At 36.7% G+C, this 24,293-nt stretch overlaps 1 protein-coding gene across 1 annotated transcript in view; it reads left to right on the top strand.

Moving 5' to 3' along the window:
• Positions 1-21,187, top strand: part of MED20 (Mediator complex subunit 20) — a 296,520-nt gene extending 275,333 nt beyond the window's left edge. Inside the window, exon 6 of the mRNA XM_068374753.1 lies at positions 20,838-21,187. Coding sequence (XP_068230854.1) covers positions 20,838-20,963 — 126 coding nt within the window. The 3' untranslated portion in view covers positions 20,964-21,187. The remainder of the gene's footprint in view (positions 1-20,837) is intronic.
• The last annotated feature ends 3,106 nt before the right edge of the window (positions 21,188-24,293 follow it).

Below are 24,293 nucleotides of genomic sequence, written 5' to 3'. Positions count from 1 at the left end.
CACAGCTGGTTCGGCCCTCGGACTTAAAAGGAACGGTTCCCTCCGTCGGGTCAGCCCACGGGGATCCCGCGTCCGCGTCCCCCAGCCCGCCAGCGGCTGTAACCGGCTTCTTTACGGGCAGCCTGGCCGAATCAGCACGGCTGGTTCGGCCCTCGGACTTAAAAGGAACAGTTCCCTCCGTCGGGTCAGCCCACGGGGATCCGCGTCCGCGTCCCCCGGAGAGAATACACGAACAGTAGTCCTCGACGGTACGGCAATGCCGTTCTGACCCCCGAACCTGGTGCGGAGCTCCCCGCCGGGGAAGACCGGTACCACCGCAAGGGAGTGCCTGGTGTTCCAGAACCGAAGCGCCCGGGGAGTGCCCGGTGACCCGGCTCCTCGAGATCAAGCGGTAGGAAGGACTCTACAGGTAAGGGTAAGGGGGGAAACGCGCTTCTTGTCGGGCGGCCTGGCCGAACCATCCCGGCTGGTGCGGCCTTGGGGTCAGAAGGAAAGGTTCCCGCTGTCGGGTCAGCCCGCGAGAACGCATCCTCGGCACCCAGAAGCCCTTAGGCCGACGAGAGTCCCCGCTGAACCAGCGTTGCCTGCGTTAACCAGGCCCCTGGTGTGGACGTCCCCGCAGATGAAATCCAGTACCTCGGCAGGACGGCGCCCCTGGCCCCAAAGAGCTAGACGTCCAGTCAGCGTGCCCGGTAACCCAGCTCCCCGGCCCCAAGCCGAGTCCTCGGCTGACGGAGAGGAGCGCTCCCTGACGGAGCACTCCGTCTATAGGAGAGTGGTTAGCCTTTGCAGAAGACACCACAAGTACCGGAACCTGCAACTACGGCTGAAGTTTCCTGGAAGTCAAGCCTTTTTGAGGATCATGCAGACTCCTCCCAACCTAAGACGTCCCTAGCACTTCCTCTAACCCGAGATCTAGTCCTAGAGCAGGAGTATGTCGGCAAGGTAGTGGCCAGCAATGCCTGGGTCCTCCAACCATTAAGGTGGGGTCAGCAGGACATCCTTAGTCAAGGCGTTTCAGACAATAGAGCCTCTTCGGCCCCAGTCTGGTTCTCGCCAGCAGAAGCCTCCATGATGGAGAAAATGTCGAGGGACTTAGTAAACGTTTCTCTTGGCTGGACTGGTGGGCTTACACTTTGGGAGGTGTACAAGCCTCCTTTGACCCCCGAGGACCCTGTCCAGCAAGGCCTTCAACCCTTAGGTTATTGACATATCAGTCTCTCGCACTAACAGCTAACTGGGTGTTCTGGAAGCGAGACACTGTCCTGGCGAAGGTGTCTTGGAAGGTACCAGACAGGGAGACGCGAGCCATTCGCAGCTTTCCCCTGTGGGGAGAGTCTCTGTTTCCTCGGAAGGAACTAGAAGCCATAATGGAGAAGGTCTTGAAAAAGAAGGAAGCTAACGTCCCCAGACCTACGACTCCTAGGACCGTCCTATAAGAGGTCCGTCTCGGATAGTGCCGCGACACCCAAGTCTCTACCAGCACTACGAGGAGAGAAGCCCCCCTCTTCCTCCTGGTCCGCAACGCCTCAGCCCCCCCCCCCCCGCAGGGAGCTCAGTGACCTCTAGCTCCTTCAAGTCGGGTTACTCCGCCTCTAGGGGAGGACAGATCAGACCGCCCCTCTAGAAGAAGATAAGAGTGGGAGGCCCCCTATTCCCGCCCCAACCCTCGGGTTGGAGGATGACTCAGACGTCATTGGCAAGCATGGAGGGCTCAAGGAGCAGAACCTTGGACACGTGTCCGTACTAAAGAAGGGCTACAGACTTCCGTTCCTAACGGAACCACCCACGCTTTTTCCGGCCAACCGGACAGAATGGCTAGATCCCAAAGACCCGTTAAAGAGGACCGCCCTTCAAGAGGAGGTGTTGTCCATGCTAGAGAAGGGTACCATGGAAGAAGTTCTTCTCCCAGGGCCAGGTTTCTACGGTCGCCTATTCCTGGTGGAAAAAGCGACCGGGGGGTGGAGACCAGTTATAGATCTGTCAGCTCTCAACAGGTTCGTCAAGAAGACGGACTTCAAAATGGACACTCAGAATTCAGTCCTGCTGTCCTTGAGGGAGAAAGATTGTAGGATGACCATCGACCCCAAGGACGCATACTTCCAGATTCCGGTCCACACCTCGGGTCGGAAGCTCCTCCTGGTGAGATAGGGTTCCCAGATCCTGCAATTCAGGACCCTTTTTCCTTGGTCTGTCAACAGCGCCCCAAGTGTTCACGAGAGTCTCCACGGCTGTCGCAGTGGGGGCTCACGAACGAGGCATCCGCCTTATCAGATACCTGGACGCCTGGTGGCTTCTTTCCGCCTCAATGGTCCTCTTGGAGGGACAAGGGAAAAGTCTCCTCCAGTTTTGCAAGGATCTGGGGAACTTAATCAACCCGAAATAGTCAAATCTATCCCCATCCACCGGAATGAACTACTTGGGAATAACATTAAACATCTTTCGGGGAAAATTTTCCCTTCGGAGGATAAGATAAGAACCTCAGGCTCATTAGTCAGTTGTTCCTGTCAGAACACCCCAGGAGGGCGGAAGACGGGCAGAGGCTGATAGGTCACCTGGTCTCATTGGAGAACCTAGTTCCCCAAGGGAGGGTAAGGCTCAGATCCATCCAATGGAATCTCAGGAACCTCTGGTGACAGACGGATTCGCAGAAGGTGATAATCCCAGTCATTCCAGACACGAGACCCTCCCTAGAATGGTGGCATTACCAGTCGAACTCACTCAAGGGGACGACCTTCGGGACCGGCCCTCCCGAGTTACTACTGTTCACAGACGCCTCCAACCAGGGATGGGGAGCCCTTCCCCTCGACGAAACGGCACGAGAGACCTGGTTGGAAGGGGAGAGACAATTCCACACAATGTCCTGGAGTTGGAAGCAGTCCAGAAGGTGTGCCTACACTTCGCAAGTCTGCTAAAGGGAAACACCGTGGCGTGGATGAGCAACAACGCCACGGTAGTGGCATACATAAAGAAGCAGGGTACTTGTAATCGAAGGAGTTGTGCGATCTCACCATAGAGAGTCTAGATTGAGTGGAAGAAAATCAAGGGGTGATGTTAGCAAGGTTCATTCCCGACGGCCTCAGCAGAATGGGCCACATAGTAGGGACAGAATGGTCCCTTCTCCCAGGAATAGCCAAGCTCATCATTCAACGCTGGGGTTCCCCGGTGGTTGACCGCTTTGCAACAACCTCAACGCCCAACTCCCAGTCTATTGCTCCCCTGTACCAGACCCGAAAGCATCCTTAGAAGACTCTTTTCAGCACAAGTGGGACAATCTGGATGTGTACGCCTTTCCCCCTTTTCACGTTGATAAGACAAGTACTCAGCAGAGTAAAGACGGCCCGAAACCTACAGATGACTTTGGTAGCGCCCTGGTGGCCGGAGAGAGAGAGTGGTTCGCGGATCTAAAAGACCTATCGAGTCAACCGCCGTGGCCTTTGTCCGTCAGGTCAGACCTTCTGCACCAGCCTCACTTTCTCAAGCTCCACGACAGGCCACTCTCCCTACGTCTTCACGACTGAAGACTAAGAGCGGCTTCTGAAGAAAGAAGGATATTCTTCCTCCACGGCTAAGAGAATGTCTCTTTTCCTAAGAAAGTCGTCAACCGCGGTCTACCAGACAAAATGGACCTCCATCGCGAAGTGGTGCTCTGAGAGGCACATTAGACCTCTTAAGGCCTCTGTCCCAGACATGGCAGGTTTTCTGGTGTTTCTCAAGGACAAAGCGGAGATGTTAATCCCAGCCATAAAGAGGGGTTCAGGCTGCCTTAGGCCAAGTCTTCCTCCTGAAGGGCATCGACCTGGGGGCCTCGAGACACATAGCGATGCTTGTCAAAAGCTTCGAACAGTCTTGCCCCCCTCAGGCGGGAAAGGTGCCCCAGTGGGACTTAGGCAAGGTCCGGAAGATGATGTGTCGTTCCCCCTTTGAACACTTGAAAGATATCGTGAACAAAGATCTCACCCTCAAGGCGGTCTTCTTGATGGCCTTGGTGTCCGATAAGAGAGTGGGAGAGATCCATGGTTTGTCATTCGACTTCTCTCACTCCGACCAGGTATCAGAAACCTCTTCATTTCCACAGGTGTTAATAGGAAGCAAGTTTCCAAGAACACCATTTCGTTCTGGCTGAGACAAGTCATCGCTAGAACCTATGAAGAGGATAAGATGGCAGTGCCGGACACTCCCCGGACCCATGACATCAGGGGTCTGAGCACCCCCTTGCCCTTTGAGAGAAACATGGCAGTGAGGCAGATCCTACAGACAGGCACTTGGTCGCACCAGTCAACCTTTACTGCCCACTACCTCAAGGGTTATTCAAGGAAATCCTTGGACGGGTTCTCCATTGGGACAGTCATGGCCGCCCTCCGGGCTGTGTAGCGGTAAGGCCAGAGGCTGTACCCAACGATGAACACATTCTTCGCGACTACATCCGGAGGAAATCGTCAGAAGAATTTTTTAAGAGGTAAAATCTTAGATAATAGCGTAAGGTTGCGCAGTTACCCTCACTCCCGTACTCTGATAGGCCCCCGCATTCCATAGCCCTCTAGGCCCTACGTGCCGAGTCAAGTGTCAGAATAGCACTCCCGCCTCCTAAAGTATAAGTCTCCAAGAAAAATAGTTCTCGGTAAGTATTCGTGTTGGAACAAATCAAAAATTTTAAATAATTTTTATTTTTCCTAACATACTTACCAAGAACTATTTTTCGGGTAATGGCCCTCCCTTCCGTCCCCGAGTGCCATCCTTCCATTGCCAAGTTGGGCTATACGACGAACTTAATGAGGAGAATGGCCCAGAGAAGCAGTGACCTGCCCTAATCCTGCCCTCGGGGCGCATTCTTTGGCGGCGGGGGTAGGCCTATATAGAGAACGGAGTGGGGGGATAACGGCGCCAAAAACCTTGGTCGAGAAAGAGATATCACCAAGTGACTCCAAGAAAAATAGTTCTCTGGTAAGTATGTTAGGAAAAATGAAAATTATTTAAAATTTTTTATATATATATATATATATATATATATAGATAGATAGATAGATAGATATATATATATATATATATATATAAAATATATATATACGTATATATTTGTATATATACATATATATTTGTATATATAATATACAGTATATATATATATATATATATATATATCTTCATCATCATCATCCGCTACTAGTCCTCTGGAGAACAAATCCTGAGACATGTCCTTTCCCTTGCGTCTGTTTACGGTCTTTTTGTGCCAGTCCACGTCCGCAAACTTCCTTAGTTCGTCGATCCATCGTCTTCTTTTCTTTTCTCTGCTTCTTTTACAATCTTTAGGCACCCATTCTGATATTCTTAATGTCTATATATTGTCTATCATTCTCCTTATATGCTGTGCCCAACTCCATTTATTTTTCTTACAAGTTGTTAGAATATCCTCTACTTTAGTTTGCTCTCGTATCCATGTTGCTCATTTTCTGTCTCTTATTGTTATTCCCATCATTTTCTTTTCCATAGCTCTTTGAGTTGTAACTCTCTTATGTTCTAGGGCTTTAGTAAGGCTCAAAGTTTCGAACGCATAAGTTAATACTGGTAGTACCATTTCATTAAATGTTTTTTCTCTTTAGCGAAATTGTCATTTTAATTAACATAATCTCATTTTGTTTAACAAATGCTCTCCATCCCATGCTTATCCTTTTAATTTCGGTCTTGTGTATTTGGGAAAGACTTACAATATATATATGTACTGTATATATACAGTATATATATATATATATATATATATATATCCTGGTTTTTCCTGTAAGGGGGGAGGGAGTAGCCGTACCGGTTAAGAGAAGGATGAGGGTGTGTGCATATTTTCCTAAATATTTATCCATCATTTTTGACGCGTCATGTACACTAGGTTATGTATGAAAAATACATTAGATACTTAATAATTATTGATATTTTTATTTCAATTAGAAAAATTGTATTCTATATGATAGATATGTCGATTAATTTTCAGTCACTGGGTGATTTGCCATATGTTACTCGGCACACAGTGGATTCATTAATCATTCATGAAGTAATTGGTACGTAGTTGATTAGCTAAACAAGAAATTAATAATAAATATCAGTAATTAAATTGATCCTTTACTTAGTAACTAAGCTTACGACATTAATAAATTAGTGTTTCCCTCAAATGTTAATAATTGATTATTTTGAATAACAACATTATTGATAAAAAAAATAATTTACCATATTATAAACTTGCTGATCAAGTGTTATTTAATAGCCTAGTTCATTGGCCTCCAAAGTATAGCTATTGGCACCAAGGTGGCCGCATAGGCATAACGTTCCAATGAAAATTGCAAAGTATATTGTTATCTATTTCTTTATTGATTACTATAGCACGCGGCCTGCCAAAAATAACGGCTAGATATTTATTTAGATATGCACTCTCTCGCATATGCACTCTCTCTCTCACTCGAATATGACTACCCCCTCTCCCCTTCACTCAACGGGGAGAGCTGGGCGTGACCGAAGAGAAGTATATATATATATATATATATATATTTATATACATATATATAATATTTTTTTATAAATAGATATAGATATACACATTATATATATATATATATATGTAAATGAATATATATATATATATATATATATGTATATATGTATATATATATATATATATATATTATATATATATATGTATATATATATATAGATCTAGATATATGCATATATATATATATATATATATCACACTTATATCTATATCCATATCTATATCTAAATCTATATATATACATATATATATATACTTATATCTATATCTATATATATATATATACATATATTTGTATATATATATATATATATATGTATATATATATATATATATATATACATATGTATATATATATATATATATATATACGGCCTGTTAGGACATATTTCATTACAGCAATTTGGAGTAATACGACGTTTCATGAGAATGGCGTCAGATTTAAAGAAAAAAAAGTCTCAATTACTTTTTATATGATAAATTGGAAGAGATATTTTTTCGAAAATATCAAAGGCAAATATTTGTGCATAATTTGTCGTACAACTATTATTATATATCAGAAAAACAATATAGAGAGGCATTTTGTAACACTTTACAAGAATTACGATACTGAATATCTCTGGCAGTGCTTTAGGAAGCGAGAAAGTGAAACTGCTAAAATGTGAGTTGCGGGAGCAAGAAATATTCCTGAAACCTGATGATAAAACTTATGCAACGACCGTTGCTACATTTAATTTTACCTGTATACTTGTGAAAAAGAAGAAACCATCCAAGGATGGTGAAATGGTGAAGGAGTTATGACAAGCAGCGTCGGAACATTAGTTTGAAAGTTTGAAGAATAAGCCTGAAATTATAAATGCAATCAAATCTATGCCATTGTCAGGGAATACGGTTACACGTAAGGTGGAAATAATGTCGGAAAATGTGTTTAATCAAATGGAAGCAGATATTGAGGATTGTAATAATTTCGGCCTGCAGTTTGATGAATCAACGAACGCTGTGGACACAGCCCAATTATGAGTATATGTACAAATGGTTTTATAAAGATGAAATTGTGAAAAATTATTTATTAGTACTCATACCCCTGAAAGAAAAAACGCCTAGAGTGGATGTTTTTCATGTTTTCAAGAATTTCATTAACGAGGTGAATCTACCACTTCAAAGACTTGTCTCAATAACAACAGATGGGACTCAATCAATGTAGGCTTTGTAACACTGCAAAAAATGACGATTCACCCTCAGTTTATTACCTATTACTGCATTATACACCAGGAAGTTATATTTCAGTAGTTGTCCATGTGAGCACTTAATGAAGGTGTTTAGAAAGATAATTAATTCTAACCCTGCTAGAGCTCTACAACACGGTTTACTTGAATTTCTTCTAGATGAAGTGGATGCTCAGTATGGTGACCTTGTATTGTTCACTCAAGTGGATTAGCTAAGTAGGGGAAATGTTCTTAAAAGATTAAACTATGTAATCCTAGAAATCAGGGATTTGTATGAAGAACTCGATGATTCAATATGGCTAGTTGACCTTGATTTTTTTTTTAATAGACGATACATCTGAACTGAAATCTTTTGTCTCAAATGATAAAATCAGTAAATATTTTTTATTTAATAAACTGAATTTATGGATGTCTCAGATCTATAAAGGTCTCTTACATCACTTCCCCACTCTAGAGTTAAAACTTAACATCAAAAGTTCTGAGTTTCCAGTTGCTTCTAAAGAAAATTGGCTCATCACGATTTCAAAAGTTTTCCAGACTTCAATAATGTTTTTCCAGCTGTCACATTCCTATCTAATATTTTTTTGTAATAGCGATGTTTCTGGCAAAGCATCTCATATTGGATGTATTTTTAAACTAAACGTAAATGTAAGGTTGTGGTGGCCGATGTGATAACGTCCTTGACTGGTGGACTCCAGACTGGGGTTCAAGTCCCGCTCAAACTCGTTAGTTTCTTTAGTCGCTGCAACCTCACCATCCTTGTGAGCTAAGGATAGGGGGTTTGGTGGAGCCTATATGTCTATCTGCTAAGTCATCAGCAGCCATTGCTTGGCCCTCCTTGCTCCTAGCGTGGGTGGAGAGGGGGATTGGGCGCTGATCATATGGTCAGTTTCTAGAGCATTGTCCTGCTTGATAGGGCAATGTCACTGTCCCTTGCCTCTGCCATTCATGAACTGCCTTTAATCCTTTACACCTGGAGATGGAAATAATTACTTACCAAACTCACGGGCAACTGAAGAACAAAACGGAACATCAAGAATTTCGAACATTAGTAAATGCAAAGCAATTTCTATTACTAAAAGAAGTATATCAAAGACTGCATAAGTGCTTTGGGTCGTCAAACTGTGTGAACCAGAATTTTCGAGAATAAAAATCTTAAAATTCAAGTATTATAGGGTACGTCTCTCTGATAGTTACTTGAATGAACTATAGCCGTGAGATATCCAAGTTAGTCGAAGCAATACAGGCTCAGCCTACTAATTAAAATGTCCGAGAAAGGTAAATATTTCACAATTTTAAACATTACGTCAAAACAAGTTAACACATTGCATTTTCACCAAATTTTAACAATGGATAGATATTATGCATCGGAAGAAACCATGAAATTTTGGAGGCATTGCGGATCAAGATCAGGATTCTGAATCAACATTGCACACAACAGTCAGCATATATAAAATAAGAGGTGATGTCCGTAGGCTTTAGTTGAATGTTGGCAATATTCATTGGCGGAGGTCTGAAATCTCTGATTGCTCTTGCTCAACATGCAATGTAGCTCCTATTACCAGACTTCTTTTTTTATTTCCCTATATATACTTCCTGTTTCTGTACTTTTTTCCTTTTTTTTTCTTCCTTTGGCCCCAATTCGCCGTTTCTTTAATTGTTTCTTTTCCTAGACGTTTTTGAACTGGAAATATTGACCCCTTTTATCAGCAGCAGAAATTGTGAACTAGAGAATCGAAAAGCCATGTGGGAAAAAGGAGATGGGGCATAGAATACAGTGAAGGAGTTTCATCACCACTGATATCCGGAAAATAAGCTGAGGATTCCTATCTTGCAATAGAATAAATCAAAGTTGAAATTTATATTTTTATACAAAACTCTTTTTTTCTGTTCTATGCCCTGCGCCCCTTAATTTGTATTATTTTATCCTTTTTGCTAATGATAATTTCTCTCTCACATGATGAAATGTATATTTCATTCTTGTTGCTTTTCTACTTTTCTTATTCTTCTTATTTGTATTTATAGTGGAAAAATACCTAATTCTCATAATACTTTTCTTATTCTTCTTATTTGTATTCAGAGAAGAAAAATACCTAATTCTCATAATACTAAGGAAATATCATCCTTCTTCTTTGTGTTTTATTTTTGTAGTAGTATCTAAAAATAAGATTAAGCCATTTTTCCTGCTCATATAAGAACACAGAATATTAAGTATTGTTAAGAAATGTAATTTGCAAATTTACCATTGACCTTAAGCTTGTCTAGTTAGACGTGAAATATTACGTTTAGGGATACCAAATTGAATATTCCATACAATCACTTTCACTGATGATATATTTACAAAAGTTATACGCTATATTCATTCTTCTAAGATACCGACTTCTATATTCCAAATAATCACTATTAATCATGATATAGTTGTGAACAGTTATACGCGATATCCATTATTCTAAGATAACTACTTGTACATTCCAAAAATAACTATTACTAATGATACATTTATAAAAGCTATACGCGATATTAATTCTTCTAAGATACCCACTTGTATATTCCAAACAATCACTATTATTGATGATATAATTATAAAATTTATACGCGATAATCATTCTTCTAAGATACCGACTTGTATATTCCATACAATCACTATTACTGATGATATAATTATAAAAGTTATACGCGATATTCATTCTTCTAAGATACCGACTTGCATATTCCATACAATCACTATAACTGATGATATGATTATAAAAGTTATAAGCGATAATCATTCTTCTATGATACCGACTTGTATATTCCATACAATCACCATTACTGATGATATGATTATAAAAGTTATACGCGATATATTACTGATGATATAATTATACAAGTTATACGCGATATTAATTCTTCTAAGATACCGACTTGTATATTCCATACAATCACTATTACTGATGATATAATTATAAAAGTTATACGCGATATTCATTCTTCTAAGATACCGACTTGCATATTCCATACAATCACTATAACTGATGATATGATTATAAAAGTTATACGCGATATATTACTGATGATATAATTATACAAGTTATACGCGATATTAATTCTTCTAAGATACCCACTTGTATATTCCATACAATCACTATTACTGATGATATAATTATAAAAGTTATACGCGATATTCATTCTTCTAAGATACCGACTTGTATATTCCATACAATCACTATTACTGATGATATAATTATAAAAGTTATACGCGATATTCATTCTTCTAAGATACCGACTTGCATATTCCATACAATCACTATAACTGATGATATGATTATAAAAGTTATACGCGATATATTACTGATGATATAATTATACAAGTTATACGCGATATTAATTCTTCTAAGATACCCACTTGTATATTCCATACAATCACTATTACTGATGATATAATTATAAAAGTTATACGCGATATTAATTCTTCTAAGATACCCACTTGTATATTCCATACAATCACTATTACTGATGATATAATTATACAAGTTATACGCGATATTAATTCTTCTAAGATACCCACTTGTATATTCCATACAATCACTATTACTGATGATATAATTATAAAAGTTATACGCGATATTCATTCTTCTAAGATACCGACTTGTATATTCCATACAATCACTATTACTGATGATATAATTATAAAAGTTATACGCGATATTCATTCTTCTAAGATACCGACTTGCATATTCCATACAATCACTATAACTGATGATATGATTATAAAAGTTATACGCGATATATTACTGATGATATAATTATACAAGTTATACGCGATATTAATTCTTCTAAGATACCCACTTGTATATTCCATACAATCACTATTACTGATGATATAATTATAAAAGTTATACTCGATAATCGTTCTTCTAAGATCCCGACTTGTATATTCCATACAATCACTATTACTGATGATATAATTATAAAAGTTATAGGCGATAATCGTTCTTCTAAGATACCGACTTGCATATTCCATACAATCACTATAACTGATGATATAATTATAAAAGTTATACGCGATAATTGTTCTTCTAAGATACCGACTTGTATATTCCATACAATCACTATTACTGATGATATGATTATAAAAGTTATACGCGATAATCATTCTTCTAAGATACCAAGTTGTATATTCCAAAAAATCACTATTAAAAATGATTAAGGCCTATTTATAAACGTCATACGCGATATTCATTCTTCTAAGATACCGACTTCTATATTCCAAACAATCACTATTATTGCAATCACTATTAGTTATGATGTATTTATAAAAGTTATACGCGATATTCATTCTTCTAAGATACTGATTTTTATATTCCAAACAATCATTATTATTGAAATTGCTAATAGGGAAGATACAATTATAAAAGTTATATGCGATATTCATTCTTCTAAAATACCGACTTGTATATTCCAAGCAATCACTTTTATTGTAATCACTATTAGTGAAGATATAATTATAAAAGTTATACGCGATATTCATTCTTTTACATCAACCCATCTCCGGTATCCGAGGGCTTACGGCCTGACGGCCAGACCGACGGGGAGTTTTCCTATATATCCCCCCGGGTGATTTAACTCGAGGGTCGCTTAATGAAAAACACGGACCCTTCGGGGTTTTATCTTTGTATCATTAGGGGCTTTGCATTAAAAACAGCATTTATATTACGAATTTATTTTTTGGTATTATTGGTTATTATAAATTTATACAATTTTATATATTTATCTTTGTCATTATAATTCTCTCTCTCTCTCTCTCTCTCTCTCTCTCTCTCTGATGATAGTGCATTGCAAAAAAAATTCTCTCTCTCTCTCTCTCTCTCTCTCTCTCTGATGATAGTACATTGCAAAAAAAATTCTCTCTCTCTCTCTCTCTCTCTCTCTCTCTCTCTTTTAATGTTTTGCTTTAAAGAAAGTATTTACTTTACGAATTTATTATAGGAATTACTGGTTCTTCTCTTGTGGTAAATTTCTCCAATTTTATATTCTTATCCTTGCCATTATTATTATTATTATTATTATTACACCCCCCCCCTCTCTCTCTCTCTCTCTCTCTCTCTCTCTCTCTCTCTCTCTTTAATGTTTTGCTTTAAAGAAAGAATTTACTTTACGAATTTATAAAAGGAATTACTGGTTCTTCTCTTGTGGTAAATTTCTCCAATTTTATATTCTTACCCTTGCCATTATTATTGTTATTATTATTATTATTATTATTATTATTATTATTATTATTATTATCTCTCTCTCTCTCTCTCACTCCCTCTCTCTCTCTCTCTCTCTCTCTCTCTCTCTCTCTCTTATTAGTGTTTTGCATTAAAGAAAGTATTTACTTTACGAATTTATTATAGAAATTACTGGTTCCTCTCTTATGGTAAATTTCTCCAATTTTATACTCTTATCCTTGCCATTATTATTATTATTATTATTATTATTATTATTATTATTATTATTATTATTATCATTTCTCTCTCTCTCTCTCTCTCTCTCTCTCTCTCTCTCTCTCTCTCTCCTCGTGATACGGCTTCACATTAAAAAGGTATTTATTTTACGAATTTATTGTAGGAAATACCTCTTCTCTTGTCATAAATTTATTCCATTTTATATTTATATCCTCGCCATTAGTATTCTCTCTCTCTCTCTCTCTCTCTCTCTCTCTCTCTCTCTCTCTCGTTAATAGTGCATTGTGCACCGCCCTCTACATTTCATTGTTATTTTATAGGCATATCGTTAACCTTCTTTATCTTCCATCTGTTCCCCCTTATTCCATTCAATTTACATGTACAATTTCCCCTTCGCGCCGCCCCCTCATTCATTGTTATTTCATGTCTGTTGTCCGTCTAGGCACCTTTCCCCCTCTCTCTCTATTAGGCTTATTTTCATTGACATCTTCATGGGGGTCGAGAGGGGGAGCAGCGGGGTTACAGACCCCCCTTTCCTGAGGGATGGAAGAAGCCTACCTTGCGTCTGACGCTTTTTCTTTAAGTAACGAATAATTCTTTTTCTCTTGACACTCCCTCTTCTCCCCTTCATCTCCCCTCTTTTTTTTTTTCTGTTTATGCTAGTTTGTTTTCCCTGTCTCAGAAAATTTATTTTATCTACCCCCCTCAGCTGTGTCGCGTGTAATGTCTTCACTTATAAGAAGACATTAAGGATAACTCTCTCTCTCTCTCTCTCTCTCTCTCTCTCTCTCTCTCTCTCTCTCTATTCACTTAGGCCTTTCGGAAGGGGACGCTTGGGTTCATCAAGTTGTTGGTTATCCAGGAGCGGTCGAGAGAATGATATCCGAAATGATTAGGAAAAGATTTTCTTCCTTTTTGATGAGGAATAGATCTCTGTCATCTACTTGATCTTTCAGATATGTTAAGCTATTTATTCATATGTTAGGAACTTTCCTTATAGTTTACAATTTTAGTTTATGGCTTATCCAGTAGATTCTGTCCGGCAACTACAACGTTTGCCACGTTTCCAGAAGGTTCAAATCAATGGTAGTTCTTTCCTCAGGCAGCCTCTAATATGTCTATAACAATTTCAGATAGCCAAATGCATTTGCTACACCACCATTTGTACTTATTGCACTTCAAATATTTATGTGGAATGATGTTTTTGTTGACTTTGCTTAACACCAAGATTATTTAATCCAGTTTATTTACGTATATTTTTATGCTGTATTTTATTTTGGTTCATATCTATTGTTGTTCTGTTATTTTGTTTATGTTTATTCTGCTCAAGACAAAGATTCTTGAATCCAGTTTAATAACGTATATTTTTTATGCTTTATTTTCTTTCGGGTTATAACTTCCGTTGCTATTTTTTTCATATTGTACTATTTTTTTTTACAGTTCTATTGTATGCTATTAAAAATTGAATGTGCAGTTCTTGAAAATTGCCAAATGATATCTTATAGAAATTAACGACGTAGTTCGCTAAATACTATGCAAAATTCGAGGCTGGATGCTTTAATAATCAATTACATTAATATAGTTTGCAAATTATAGACGATTGTTTTTTTATCTTTAAGCTACCGACGTGTATATATTTTTTTTTTTTAGCTTAAGAGATAAAGACGTTATTTATTAACTAGAATTTTTTGTACTTTATTAGAGATTATAAATGTATATTCAACGTATTATTTTGTTTATAGTAACTAAGAAAATTACAGCATTTAAGAAGTAACAACAGTTGTCCGAGATCCATTTATACATAATTATATATTAAAATCTCCATTTACCCTTAGTCCTAAGAAGGATTGTATTGAGCATCAAATTATTGGTATCTTTCTTAGTACATGTCGTGGACAATCCACATATCTATTCTTTCTGTCTACTGCACTGCAAAATGTAGAATGAAATATACCCTTTTTTAAATAATTTCATCTATTTGTGCGTGGTAATGAAAGTCATTTTTGACTTCGCGAATTTTTATTTCGGTATTCTCAGGTCTGAAAAAAAAAATAAAAAAGATTTCGTCATGTAGAATTTGATTTAAAAGTGTTAGTCTAAAATACTTAAAAGTGCATCATAACATCCTGGAAATCACAGTAAAAAGAAGACCTATTAACAGATAAATTTTCTTCAAGTATTTTACAACTTACTTCCGATGCATCGTGGAACGAAATTGTATTAGAAAAAAAAAATTATGCCTTTGAAGTCGTAATGAAATGAAAACTTCCATCTCGTCATTAGAACAGAAGAGCAGTCCCAGATGTTCATTAGTGGCACGGAGGGTTAAAGTATTGCACCGCCTCACCATGGCCTGGCACAGTTATTAGCATCAGAGGATTAAAGGCTTTAAAGGCCGCTCATGAATGGCAGAGGCAAGGGACAGTGATAATGCCCTTAGCGGGACAATGCCCTAGAGACTGACGATATATCTATATGATAAGTGCCTAACCCCTCTCCACCAAAACTAGGAGCAGGGAGGGCCAAGCAATGGTTGCTGATGACTCAGCAGGTAGACCTATAAGCTCCCTCACACTCCCCATCCAAAGCTCACACGGATGGTGAGGTTGCTGACACTACAAGAAACTATCGAACTTAAGCGGGACTTTCCAATAATAAGTGTGCATAGTCAATCAACTTTATAATTGCCGCTATTTATGATAGTTATAATGCAATAATATTGTTCCTATTGCTATGGTGAATGCAACATGAAAATGAAACTATTGGCTATATGATTTATGGGGCCTCTTTTATAAAAGTCAGTGGTTCGTTCTTCCCCATCTCCCTTCTCGGAAAGTGGACGTGATCGTTTTAGTATTCCATTTCCCCCTCTGGCCTGCGTCCCCTTCAAGATAATCTTCATATATTATTCCCACCCTCCCTCCATTCCCGTAGAGTTCTCTCGTACCGTTCCTCCCTTACGTTTTTTTCCCTTCTGCTTCGATGGAGGTCTATACACTGTATTCTCACCTACTCTGTTTGAACCATTACGCTCTCTCTATAAATATTAGGTTTAGTGTGAATATGATAATTTAATTTTTCTTCAACGAGTTAATTGCTAAGATGTAAATAGTATTGGGATTTCAATTTTAAGGTATAATTGAATAATTTGTGTTGCCAATGAACTCTAGAAAGAGCATTTTGGGAGGAATTTTTATGGTTTTTGTTTATGGGCCCGAAACTTTCCATATGGCCCACCTCATCAAGAAAGAACTGAACCAGGATTTGAACTACAGTCCAACAATATCAGAATCTTGGTAAACAATGTGTTTCAAACCCATAACTGCTGAAATACTTTTGTATTATATCAGGTGAAAATAATTGGGGATTCTTTCTGACCCCCTTGTATGTTTCAAAATCTGTTTCCACTTGTAAACTTTAAAAAGCTGATATATAATAATTTCCTTAAAAGGATATTGTAAATAGCCACCATTCCATTGGTAACTTTGCTCTGGTAATACATGGCACCAACTGAATGAGATTTCATTATAGACTTTTACCGTGTGACTGGCAGTAGGAATTGTCATTGGCTACCAAATGTACTGTTTGTCGAAATTGGATAATTATTATTTTTATTCCTAAAGGAATCGAGGGAAATTGTGTCCTAGCTTTTATGAACCTTGGATGTGAAACAGATAACGTCCATGTTAGCGAAAGTTTAATCGTCTGGACGGAATATACAGTGTTTACTGTAGCGGGATATCCTTTAATTGATTAATTAATTAATAAAGGGTAAGAAAAAAAATTCATTTGAAAAACATGACTCTGGTCATTGTTTTGTTTAGGACAACCTCCATATATATATATATATATATATGTGTGTGTGTGTGTGTGTGTGTGTGTGTATGTATGTATATATATATGTATATATATATACATATGTATGTATGAATGTTTGTATGTATGTATGTATGTATGTGTGTATACATATACATACTTATATACAAATAAATATTTGTATATTTATTTATATTTAGATATGTAATTTTGTATTTTTTTTTTTTTTTTTTTTTTTTGCTTATGGTTTAAAGTTTCTTCGATTAAAACGTAGCTTTAGTTAGCGGAGATATTCTCTAATAATGTCATTTCACCGATAGAAGAAAAAGAGCGAAGGATACTCCTTTTTTTTTTTTTTTTTTTTTTTTTTTTTTTTTTTTTTTTTTATAAGTTTTGTAAAGGTTATGTTCCTGTAAGAGTAGCCGTAGTTTGACACTGAAAATTTATGGTGTTTAAAAACCAGTGAAGTTTTATGGCAATATAATTTTATCCATGGAATTTAAACTCTTGGAATTACATTTTATCTACGGTATCCTACTTTACGAGCGTCCCAAGTCACACGTAAGATGTAGACAAATCATGTATTAGTGTCGGCTGTATTAATCACCCAGTTATACATCCACCAATTTTCTTATTGATCTAGACATGTTGTCTTCCCTGTTATTTTATATCAATTTATTTTTTTTTTTATCATGACTTTGTATTGTTTTATTCACACCTTGTTGCTTGAAGGAAGTCCTTTTTAGAAAATTATTTGATATAATTTGATCGTTCTTTGATCATCATGTTTGAAATGTATATTTTACCGCCCTTTTCCCAATTTTATGTAGGTCGAATTCGTTTGTTTTGAAGATTATAAAGTGGATTTTTCCAAGTTTTAAGCCTAATAACTATAGCTAAATAACCTCATTCCTGGCATAACCTTACATTTGTGTATTAAGAATTGGCTCCTTAACTTGAATGTACCCTTATAAAGAAAGAAGGGCTTTTGCTTCATGGTGTATTAACAGAGAAAAAAGGCGCTAGTTCCTTGACTGAATTGTAACCCAACTCATGGATCCGCTCCCTTAATAAGACTAAAATTGTTTACTAAAATACGAAGGAGAGACTAGCCTAGAACCCCAAAAAGGTACTAGCTCAAAAATAAAAGTCCCTCTCTCTAGTTAAAGGCCTATACTAAAGGAGGAACAAAGGCTTAGGCTACCAAACTTAGCTCTACACTTTTGAAAGGAATAGCGGACCAACTCCCCATTTCAGCCCTCAACTAACAGAAGAGGAAAGGGCTAGTTCTCCACGCAAGTGTGCAGTAAAAGAAAAAGAAGATAGTTTGCTCCCTCGATTTATACAGGAATGAGTTGGGCTCCTGACGAAACTACGCACTAATACAGGAGGAAAAGTTCAGCTCTTAGGCTCAACCATACCCTAACGGGGAAAGGAAGTTCCATACTCATCAGTGCAGTAAGAGAAAAATTAATCCAGCTTTCTGACTCATCCACATTAATGGAAGCAAAGGGATTACATTCCAAAATCAGCTGTAAAAAAAAAATCAACCATATGCTAAGAAGAAAGTAAGAATCACCTCCTATAATGAAAGAAGAAATCCCCTATTTTGAATCCTTCCATAGGTTAACACGATTACAAGACCTGATTCCAGACTTGAACCTACATTGACTCTGTATGTAGAGACCATTTTATCTCTGCTCTAACGAGGAAAGGCCTGATTATTTCTTTGACTAAATCGTGCAATGCCAGAGGGAGAATGGGCCATCTCCTTCCCAGGTCCCCATCCCTTGTATGGCCCTCCATTGACGAAACCAATTGTTGGACCCAGGTGGGTTTTGTGGCCATCTAAATCCAGCCCCCTCCCCCTCTGTAACGGCCTCTCGAAGGGTCATAATCTAGATGTATTGCATGCATGCATCTGCTCTATGCCCACTTCTTACTGATGAGCATTATGGTTATTAAGGTAATTGTGGAGAATGGGCTTGTGAGTCCTTGAGGGGGTTCGCTCTGGTGCTTTTAATGGAACGCGAAGTTCGGATTCTCCTTTGAAGTTAGCAATAAAAGGACTCTCTCTCTCTCTCTCTCTCTCTCTCTCTCTCTCTCTCTCTCTCTCTCTCTCTCTCTCTCTCTCTCTCTCTCTCTCTCTCTCTATCGTTTTATAATTGATATCACGAGTGAATTTCGTATGGAATTTTAAGACTAAAATTACATTTAGAGGTTTATAGGATATGAAATTATTTACCTACATTTGAATAAGAATATTTTCGAGCATTTTTCATGGATATACTTTATCGATGATATTAACATAGAAAACAGTTTGGATACTAATTCAGTTTTATTGAAATTGATTATAGTATTTCGTTTGATAATATATTCTGCATATACTCTCACCTCTCTCTCTCTCTCTCTCTCTCTCTCTCTCTCTCTCTCTCTCTCTCTCTCTCTCTCTCTCTCTCTCTCTCTCTCTCTCTATATATATATATATATATATATATATATATATATATATATATATATATTGCGTGTGTGTGTGTATACACATATATATACATATATATATATATATATATATATATATATATATATAGAGAGAGAGAGAGAGAGAGAGAGAGAGAGAGAGAGGAGAGAGAGAGAGAGAGAGAGAGAGAGAGAGAGAGAGAGAGAGAGAGAGAGAGAGAGAATTGCAATAACTGTTTCTTATATTTAGAGTAGACCATCCAGCTTTTAGCAACTGTTATTGTAATTATTATTGCTAGTATTGCTTGACTTTCAAGTACCGGCTTCACTTATTGTTTTTTAATACTAGTTTAGCATAAGAATAAATAAGAAGCTATTTATACATATGAAATAAAACATTGCTAAAGCATCTTTTCCTCTCTATGAATGAATTAATTACTTTCCGTTTTAGTATCTGAAAGTGTCAGGGCTGTAATTTATTAAAGATTCTAAACCATTCATGGAGTAAATTAAAGCTTTTCTAAAGAAAACATGACAATTCTTTTACAGTTTCATGTTATCATTGTAAAGGTTTTTCTTCCTTGGTGTACTTGTTTTGAATGACTCCGGTTTAAGTATTAATTTTTTGGGCTTGTGTTTCAGGATTCATTTTCAGAGCTTCGGTTTATGTGTTAGTTTTAATAACATTGATTTAAGTAATAATTTTAAGTACTTTTGTTTAATTGATAATTTTAAGAGCATTGGTTTAAGTATTAGTTCAAGTACGTCGGTTTAAGTAATATTTTTAAGAGCATCGGTTTAAGTGTTAATCTTAAGAACATCGATTTAAGGATTAATCTTAAGAGTCGGGTATGGCAAGTCATAAAAGGTACACTGGGAAAACCATTGTAGGGTTGGTCATATGAAATTCACCAAAAGTTTCTTCAAACTCTTTATTGCTTATGATTTTGTTTAATTATCATAGTTTAAATCTTAACGACCTCTATGAAAGGTAAACAGGGAAAATCATTTCAACCTTGGTCATTTAAAATGCACTAAAATCCTGTCTCATCAACCACTTTATTGTGTGAAACCAATATGATAACTTTCATTTTACTTAAGATATCGGTAAATTATCTTATATTAGATCTTAAGGACCTCAATGAAAGGTAAACAGAGAAAACCATTTCATGATTGGTCATTTGAAATGCACTAGAATCCCATCTCTTCAACTACTTTATAGTGATATTGGTTTATTATACCTTATCTTAGATCTTAATGACCTCGATTTTGGAAGCCATAATCTTAAGACAACTCAATATAATCTTAAGAGCTAACAGAATTAAGGCTTATTAACGAAAAATTCGACACCAACATCTTCTCTCTGTCCCGCAGAATCGAAACATGGAGCTCTACACCCCGCAAGACACGACCCTCCAATACGTGGAGAAGTTCACGGAGCTCCGAGAGGGGACCTCAAATCCCCCAACTTCTCAGGCGCAGACCCCTACTAATCCATAGCCCATGGCAGCAGCAGTCTCGGCGGCAGGAGGCCCAAGCCCCACGAATGTGCCTGCCAGTGTTCCGAATTCGCAGCCCCCGGTTCATTACCATAAATCATTACCTGGTCCTTCTAGTCAATAGGGCCTTTGTTTGTGTCTTGCTTCGCGTCGGAACCTGGCTGAGCTCAACGCCTTATATATTTTCCTATTTTCTGTATGATTTCATTAAAGGTTTTGATTAGTTTCGGATTTTTTCATTCTAGACCTGGGTGATTTTATTAGACAGTTACGATTATTATAAATCGGATTATTATTATTATTATTATTATTATTATTATTATTATTATTATTATTATTATTATTATTATTATTATTATTCTGATTTTAATCTAGAAACGAGGGTATTTGTTCCATTAATGATAATGATATCTGAAAAGATAATCATAAGACCAGCGAAATAATCCTCTTTTATATCAGCGTATATCCAGTAAATGGTAACTCCATATTTTTATGAACGTATTGATATGTTATAATATTGAATCCCATATATTTTGTGTCAAATAAAACATTTGAGTTTGCTCATTATTTTTAGTACGGAAAAATTTCTGGATTTAATAGTATTGAGTCATCAATAAGATATAAGACTCGATTGTGTGTTACTGTAGCAATTGCAGTGTTTTTAACATACATTTTCTTTGTAAACATTCATAAATCTAATTGATGTTAAGCATTGTGATGTAATAGATCCATAGACATTACATTTGATGTCTGCTTGGTTCATGAGTTTTCTCATATTTCCAAACTTCTCTTATAAGGAAACCTTCAATAGCCGGAGGTTATTATCCAAAGTGAATAATATATTAGGAATGCATTATTTCATATTTACCTGTAAGTGATAGATTTCAGGTTACATCCTGTAGACTTTTCAGGAAACTTTCTATGTTGTAATCTATTGCTACACTGTATTTGATATGTAATACTTATCTTGAAATTGAAGTTAATTTCCTCAAGATAATTTACAGCATCGTGTAATTGTACTCATTTTGAACGTTTTAAATTATTATTATTATTATTATTATTATTATTATTATTATTATTATTGTTGTTGTTGTTGTTATTATTATTATTATTAGTAATAGCTAAGCTACAACCCTTGTTAGAAAAGCAGGATGCTTTAAGCCCAAGTGCTCCAATAGGAAAAAATAGTCCAGCGAGGAAAGGAAATAGGGAAATAAACTGTATGAAAAATAAAGAACTTTTAAAATAGAATATTTTAAGAGCAGTAACAACATTAAAAAGGATCTTTTATATATAAACTATGAAAAGAGGCTTATGGCAGACTGTTCAACATGAAAAAATTTGCTGCCAGTTATGAACTTTTTAAGTTTTAACGATTACAATTCGTTTTTACTCACTTGTTAATGTTATACTTAAGTGTACTTAACAGGGACAAGAGACCTTTAGAAGGGGTACCACTTGAGGCTCACTTGGCAGGCATAAACTTCTTTCTGTAGTGTTACAGTATTTAAGAAACCCTTTATATTGTACACTTTATGTTTATTTCACTAAATAATTAGTTTTAGACTTAGCTCCCATTTATAGTTTATATATTATAAAAGATCTATTTTAATTTTGTTACTGTTCTTAAAATACTTTATTTCAATTGTTCTTTACTTTTCTTGTAGTTTATTCTTTATTTTATTTTCTTTCCTCACTGCGCTATTTTTTCCCTGTTGAAGCCGTTCGGCTTATAGCATTCTACTCTTTCAACTAGGGCTTTAGTTTAGCTAATAATAATAATATTAATGATAATAATAATCATCATCATCCTAATAATAATAATAATCATCATCCTAATAATAATAATAATAATAATAATAATAATAATAATAATAATAATAATAATAATAATAATTGCACACAGGGTTGAGTACTCATTAGAAGTAGATTACGTTTTTTGCTGAATACAGAATTGTTTGTAAATCATTTCATAATTAAGGATAGAAGACTAAGTGTTTGTGTATTTAGTTTAAATTTGCATATTCATGTTTGTAGCCTCTCTCTTTGCAGTGTCTCAAGCTTTTCAGACTACAAGTTACTAAAGCAAAACGTGGAACTAAGAAATGAATTCGCGTAGTAAACAAGCATATTGAATATGATTGACTAGAGATGTAAATAGAAAGGGTATAAAGGAAGACGAAATTCATTTGATGGGAATGGTATATATTAAAAAAGAATTTACCTGTTTTTTTTTTAAAACTGCTTTGGCAAAAGTGGGCTCTTATACCATTATTTAAAACAGTACGTCGATTTAGGACTGGGTGATCTACCTGCCAAGAATGTCTATGCAGAAAAGCGGAACCGTAAAACTGATGTCAATGAACTTATCTGGTTTTGAGGAGAAAGATTGTTATTTACAAAACTGAAAACCTGATCGTTCTTTCAGCATGCAAAAACTTACATTTACTGATAGAAATTTTGCATTAGTTTTGTGATGGGACGTCGTTTTGATGTTTTACTTATGGGACTTCAACTAAGTCAAATTTGTTTCATTGGTGTAAAAAAATCAAGACTTATATTTCCTTGTCTGCCAAATAAGTGGTCAGTCTATCCGAAAAAGATAAACTCTTAAAAGAAATTTCTTCCGGCAAAATATTACAATAATTAAAATATTTGTCAGCGTAATTTATGTCCACGATACTTGTATAAAATCTTCTTACAATTATTTATTTAACTCATGGTAGTGTGATGTCTTTCTAAAGTAAACATGTCGTAGTTTGGTACGTTTCGTTTGTTCTTCATAAAACAGTTATATCGAATGGTGAGCCTTAGCCAAGAAACTAATAGTACGCAAAAACGTAAGCAGATAAATGATACCTGGAAATTCAGATAAGGAAATGAAAGAAAACTTCTACGACCCTATCCACCTTTGACACTTTCACAGGGATTTTATTAGTGTGACATTCTGCCCTGCTACACAATGTGTCATTTACCTCTATCTTGGATGCACTTTGGTTCTCACTAGATATAAAAGCCTCCTTTTTCCAATACCTCCCTTTCTCCACCCATCAAGACGTCTATAGGTTTTTGTTTCTATCCCCGAATACTTTTTTTATTAACCAATGGTTTTAGCTATTGTTTCCATATAACAAAAGCACCTCAAAACATGATTCACCATCCTTTCACCCACTCTAGCCTTTTACCACTTACGTATCTCCAGATTTCTAACCCTTTGAATTTTTTTTTTGGCATTATATACACTGTGCTAACACTGTATATGATGCACATTACTACCTTTCTTACTCACGCAGATGTCGGTGAGAATGGCAATTCACGACTGGAAACCATA

Source organism: Palaemon carinicauda, chromosome 1 (genome assembly GCF_036898095.1).
Source record: "Palaemon carinicauda isolate YSFRI2023 chromosome 1, ASM3689809v2, whole genome shotgun sequence".
Classification (NCBI taxonomy): domain Eukaryota; kingdom Metazoa; phylum Arthropoda; class Malacostraca; order Decapoda; family Palaemonidae; genus Palaemon; species Palaemon carinicauda.
The sequence above is the reverse complement of the archived record's forward strand: the minus strand, read 5'-3'. Positions and strand labels throughout refer to the sequence as shown.